This window comes from Podarcis raffonei, chromosome 1, assembly GCF_027172205.1.
Source record: "Podarcis raffonei isolate rPodRaf1 chromosome 1, rPodRaf1.pri, whole genome shotgun sequence".
NCBI classification, from domain to species: Eukaryota; Metazoa; Chordata; class Lepidosauria; order Squamata; family Lacertidae; genus Podarcis; species Podarcis raffonei.
Window position 1 is genome coordinate 84,921,411 of NC_070602.1, and position 6,155 is coordinate 84,927,565.

A 6,155-nucleotide genomic window follows, 5' to 3' on the forward strand; every position below is an offset into this window, starting at 1 on the left:
GGGGTTGCTTAGCTTCCCCGGCAGCCATTGCAAAAAGAGGCATCTCTGTGCATTTCCAGATCCATTAGGAAAACTCTCTGTGTGGCTTTAGGCTTGGAAGATGACAGAGAGGAAAGGATCCCTGTGTCACGGCTTGGGGTTCAACGGTTCCTGTGGCCTTCTCAGCTTCCCCCACCAATGGGCAGCATTTGGGGGCCCAGGGCACATGTGCAACCTAAGCAAGCTGAAATACGAGAGGATCCCAGCTTGCTCTCAGCTCTGCCTTTCTCTCCCATCTGTGTCCTGTTGGTGCTGCTTTATGAGGCTCTTTGCCTCTCTAGTTCCCTGTGGAAATCGCTTAGCTCTTTCCTCTGCCTGCATTACACCATTGCGCTCTCTCTCTCTCTCTCTCTCTCCTTCACCACCACCACCACCTCTCCTCCTCCTCTTCTTCCTTCCTTCCTTTTTCCTCTCTCTTTTTTCTCTCACAGCCGCCAGTGTCATTTTTGTGATTTGCAGCTAGTAATCCTGGCCCAGTTGCATAGTCACAAAAGTGATCATTGGCTGCCGTGCTGGCTGCATGGAACGAGACAGGGCCTCAGCTGCTGTCGTGCTCCACCTTCTGCCCTCCCTCCCTGCTCTGCCCTCGTTCACCAGAGCAAAAGAGGCCCAAAACTAGATCCAGTCTCTTACGTGCAGATTTCCATTGGAGAACAAGGAAGCTGTGTGTGGCGGTTGTGAGTGGATGGAGGGTCTGTGCCATAAGGCAAGAGAGGGGATTTGATCCACAAGGGCAAAGAGCCCATGACTCTCTGCCACCATGAGCACATGGAAATGGAAATGGCACTTTGATACGGAGCAGGTCCCTTGCTCATAGCCTGCCAGTTAAACCTGCAGTTTGCAGGCAGTGGATGCAATGCCTCTGGCTCTCATCATTCCTGGCCATTGGCTTTCCTGGGTGGGGCTGATGAGAGTTGGAGTCCAACAACATCTGGAGGGTCACAGGTTCTCTTTTCCTGCTATAAGATCGTATTTTTCACAGCTGAATGCTATAGGCAGAAGTTTTGCAAATCAGCCTGCAGACATCTTCAATAATATGCTTTCTTCCCCACCTCTGAGATACTTTGGCATACTGCACCTGCTTTTTGGAACCTTATATATATCAAAGTGCTCCAAAATGTCAGACTGCCTGACTGATGCTCTGCAGAGTAATGTGTCCTTTTTGATCCAGATCCAGCCCCTTCAACATGTGCAGCAATCAAATAACCAGAATATCATCTTTCTTATATATTAGATTCATTTGACATAATTCCTTCTCATTGTTCACACAATTTGACTAGCTGATCTGTGACACCCCATGGTGTGGATACAAGAAATTCCTCTCTCAAAAATAAAGAAATTTCCCCCTTGCCAGCAAAAATTCTGCAACTAGCAAGAAAGCAAGGCTCTTCACCTCCAGAAGAGCAATCAAGGTGAAGTGATGAGAGCAGCATCACTCACTTTGTGGAATCAGATGTGTAGCTGTGAAAAGGACCCCAAATAACAAAACAAAGGACTCTCATATTGCTACAGTGGAACACTGGTCATGTGAAGGATACGCATTTCATATTGGATATGTAAATGTGAAATAAATATTTTTGTTAGGAAAAATATATGGACTGGTGCAAGCAATCTCAATCACTTGTTCACTGCATTTTACCATGTGCACTATAGTAATCACATTGGTTTCATGCACTCATGAAGGTAATACTTGGGTTATTTAATGGTGTGTAGCAGGGGGCGGATTAAATAGAATGACATTTTGCTCTCCAGTGGATCAATTAGTATGTGATTTTTAAAATACCATTTTTGGTGGGTGAAGAGGATTGAAAATCCAATGTGATGAACCAAATTTTAAAAATCCATTTGGGGGATTACTGGGAGACACTTGGAACGGGCTTTGAAAAGGAACACTTGTTCTGCAAAGTAGCATTTTAGGCTCCATGCCTCTTGGAGGCTTCTGCACTTTCACCTTTTTTTGACGTTTTGGAACATGTCCCATGGGCCACGTAGGAGAATCTCTGCCAGTTGACTTTGCAAAGTTCCATCTGTACACAGTGTCCTCCTGCCTGTATACTGATGATAGTTGGGAGTAAAGTGTTTTGGTCCTACTTGGTGCTGAGCTCGCTGAGAACCATCCTTGCACCCATTCCTAGTTCTCCTTGGCTTGGTAAGTGAGGTGGGGAGGGTATTGCCTTAATCTGTGCAGCTGCCCTGCAATCAGTTGAAACCCAAAGCAGGGCTGCTCTCTGATCCTAACCTCTCCTTGTTCCGGCAGGAAGGTGAACAAGTGCTACCGCGGCCGCTCATGCCCAATCGTCATCCACTGCAGGTAATGCCCTGGGAAGGCTGAGTCTAATTGGTTGTGGTGTTGCCGTGGAAACACCACCCCGCTGAGATACAGAGAACAGTTCTTTTCAGAAGCACACAGCAAAGTGTGATGGATTTTGCCGGGCTGGGCGGGGGATTTGCCCATCAGAAGCATCTCATGTCATAGAACTAAATTGTACTGTCATGTCAAAGGGTCCCCTTCTAAGGGAAACAGCAGAGTTGGATCACCTCTTTTGTTGTGTTGTTCTCAGCAGCAGTGCCAAACCTCTTATCTTTTTGCAGTGATGGCGCAGGAAGGACCGGGACGTATATCCTTATCGACATGGTTCTGAACCGAATGGCCAAAGGTGAGAAGGGATGGGAGGGAAGGCAGGTCTTTTCCATGCACACAACCTGGTCTTGGCCAAGCCTCCAGGTGCACAAACTACTGCACAAAGACAGGCCCCTGCTGTCTGAATGCCTCCAACCCACCATCTCCTCCTGTCTCTTCTGCATTTACCCCTGATTATCTTCAGATTCCACAGCCACCATTTTGTTCATGGGGGTATGGAGTTTCCCTCTTCACTGTTTCTTACCCCTTCACTCAATTCAGACTTTACCTCTCCTCCTGCCTGCTAGGTGTGAAGGAGATTGACATCGCAGCCACCCTGGAGCACGTGCGAGATCAGCGACCTGGCATGGTGCAGACAAAGGTATGTTGGGATGCTTGCTTTCAGGTAGCCAATGTAATGCTCTGCAGCCCCAGCCAGCATCATCAATGGTCAGGGATGATGGGAATCGTAGGCCAACATCTGGCAGGCATCACCTGAGCTATCCCTGCCCTGTGCCCACTACTTGTGGACAAAACCTGAAACACCTGCTGTGGGTGGACGCTGGTGGCATAACTTGGTTCCTGGAGGGCATGGAATAAGAATGCATTGGGTCCTTCTGGCAGTGACAGGGTGGAAGGGAAGTGTAGGCCCCACCTGCACTATGCATTTAAAGTGGCATCACATCACTTCAAGCAGCCACGAACCCCCAAAGAATCCTGGGAGATGTAGTTTGTTAAGGGTGCCGAGAATTGTTCGGGGACCACTATTCCCCTCACAGAGCTGTAATTCTCAGAGTCCCCTTTGAAGAGGGATCAAATGTTCAACCACTTTGAGAATTATAGCTCTTTGAGGGGAATAGGGGGGTCTTTCTTCTTTACAGCTCTCAGCACTCTTAACAAGCTACAGATCCTGGGATTCTGTGGGGGAAGTTGTGGTGGTTTAAAGTGGTCTGATGTGGCTTTGTATGTGTAGTACAGATGAGGCCTAAGTCAAGGAACCATTGTACTCTCTGTCCCTGCCTATTGGGGGGGGGTCAGACATGGTGCTTGGTAGCATACTAAAGGTCAGGGGGTTTTTACCCAGGAGTTAAGAGTGCCTAGGTTTGGAATGAGAAGGACTGAAGTAAAAAAAAAAAAAGGGAAGAAACTAAGAACTTTTGGGTTGTCAAACCCTATCCAGAGCAGGCCGACGCTGTGTTCCTTCCTGGCCATGCTTACAAAAGTGGGCAGAGTGAGGATGCTCAAGTCTACCTTTGTACAGTAGGATAGCTTCTTTACACACACCCATACACACACACCCCTCCCTCTTTATTCTCCATCTGGGCAAGCAAGAAGCATTGTCAAAACAAGAACAGGCAAAAGCCCCTTCTGTGAAGCAGGGCCAGGTACATCCCCACCCCCATTCCCTGTCCCTAAAGCTCTTTACACCTGCAGTGGCAGGAAAGTGAGGTCCCTCTGATGTTGCCAATCTGCAACTTCCCAAATCCCTGCCCATTGACCATGCTGGCTAGGACTGAGGGGAGTGCAGCACCAGCCACAGTGCCACACATTCCCCACCCCCTTCCGTTGAGATGTTGCTGGACTCCAACTCCCAGCATCCAGGACTGGCAGCGGCTGATGGGAGTTGGAGTCCACAGGTTCCCCATCTTTGCTGCCTTTTTCTTCTAATTTTGAGGTGAGGGGGATTAAGAACATGATGTGGGGGATGCCGACACCCAGACTGATTTTATGTATCCCCAGGACCAGTTTGAGTTTGCACTGACAGCCGTGGCAGAGGAGGTGAATGCCATCCTGAAGGCCCTGCCACAGTGATGCCCCACTCGGCGTACCCTAGCTTTGTGACTCCCCCTGACTCGATCCCTTTTGCCTCTGCTGTGCCGTGTCCTTGCCTGGGATGTTCTTCCTTCATAAAGTCTATTTCCATGTTATCGACCATGACTGAATTTAAGCTACGGGTGGTGGCCCCTCACCTGCCTGCCCCACTCCTCAGCCCCTAACCCTCCTCATACTGTGGGGTGCTACCCTGCCCATGTTCTCCTGGAACAGGGGTTGCCAGTGTTGTGCCCTCCACATGCTGCTGGGCAACTACAACTCCCAGGAGCCCGAGCTAGCATTGCAAATAGCCAGTTTGTCGTCTAGCAACTTCTGGAGGTTGACTGCCCTTGCTCTGGACGCAGCCCTTAGTTAGTGGGAAGTGGGTACTTTGACACACTTTGGAGGTTAGTCTGTGCCCTAATAAACATGACTGGATGTGCCACAGAGCAATTCAAGGGGCTCTGCGCTCAGACACTGTGTTAAGACACCTTTCAAGGCAAGTTTTCCAAGGAGCCTCCTTTGTGTGTCCAGCCACTGTAGATGTGCCTGCTTCTACAAAGGTGAGAGGTGTAGACTTTGTGGATGCATGTGGGCTCCTCATCTATACAGAATGCTGCTTTGTCCCTGTGCCATAATCGGGGGTAATATCCACGACAAGGCACTGCTAGGGAAGCCTATCTAATTAAACCATGTGGTCCTCATGCCCCTTCCATCTCTTCCTCCTCCAATCATCTCCTCACCTTCAATTTGGAGCAGCCCCCAAAGGGTCCCTAGGTCTAGACAGGTGAGAGTGGGGAAAGCGTAACAAGGCTTCTACCCCAATCGCTCCTTTCCCCTATGTCAGGCATGGCCAAACTTGGCCCTCCAGCTGTTTTGGGACTACAACTCCCATCGTCCCTAGCTAACAGGACCAGTGGTCAGGGATGATGGGAAATGTAGTCCCAAAACAACTGGAGGCCCAAGTTTGGCCATGCCTGCCCTATGTCTACTCCCCGTTACTTACAGCCTAGCAGCCTTTCCCTCCTTTTCCAAAAAAGGGGGCAGGGTGTTGCTCTGGGAGAGATGGACCTATGCCTGCTCCTCCCCACTATGTTGCCCCGTCCACTTTCTCTCTGTGATGTTACGTACACCAAGAGACATTTCTAGAGAATCTAATTTTGTATTTGATGTGAATAAAGTTTTTGTGTCGCGTTTGTGCAGCTGCAGCCCAGCCTACTCATGTTGTGTGTCATCCAGAAGGGGTGGGGGTGGGGCAGCGCTATTCGTGTTGTGGGCTGCAGAAGCTGCAGCCAAGTGTCCCAACGCATGCCAGGCACACAACCCGTTCACTGCCCTGAGCCGCTTCCTTGAAAGGGTAGGAATACAAAGGGGACTGCTTGCCTTCAGCTGCTCAGCCTGAACACGGGAGGCCTTAAGTCCATGGTAGAGCATTTGCATTGCATGAAAAAGGTTCTAGGTTCAATCCTCAGCATCTGGGGGCTGGCTTGAGTCAAGGCAGACAACAGCCCCACCCCTAGGGGCCTCATTTATTTTCTTTCCTAGCTGGCACGTGTCAGTATTTGTGAGTTGAAGTACTTGATACCAGTGATGAAATTCTGACACAGCATTCGTTGCAAATAAATTTATTGACAATGTTTTCCACTCTATATACCAGGCCAGTGCTTTGAATTACAAAACAGAT

The 6,155-nt window shown here is 49.3% G+C and overlaps 1 protein-coding gene across 1 annotated transcript in view; it reads left to right on the forward strand.

The window, feature by feature from the left end:
* The window catches only part of PTPRN (protein tyrosine phosphatase receptor type N), a 32,921-nt gene extending 27,242 nt beyond the window's left edge, over positions 1–5,679 (forward strand). The window contains exons 20-23 of the mRNA XM_053401108.1: positions 2,297–2,350; positions 2,632–2,696; positions 2,968–3,041; positions 4,400–5,679. Of these exons, the coding sequence (XP_053257083.1) occupies positions 2,297–2,350; positions 2,632–2,696; positions 2,968–3,041; positions 4,400–4,471 (265 nt within the window). The 3' untranslated portion in view covers positions 4,472–5,679. The remainder of the gene's footprint in view (positions 1–2,296; positions 2,351–2,631; positions 2,697–2,967; positions 3,042–4,399) is intronic.
* The last annotated feature ends 476 nt before the right edge of the window (positions 5,680–6,155 follow it).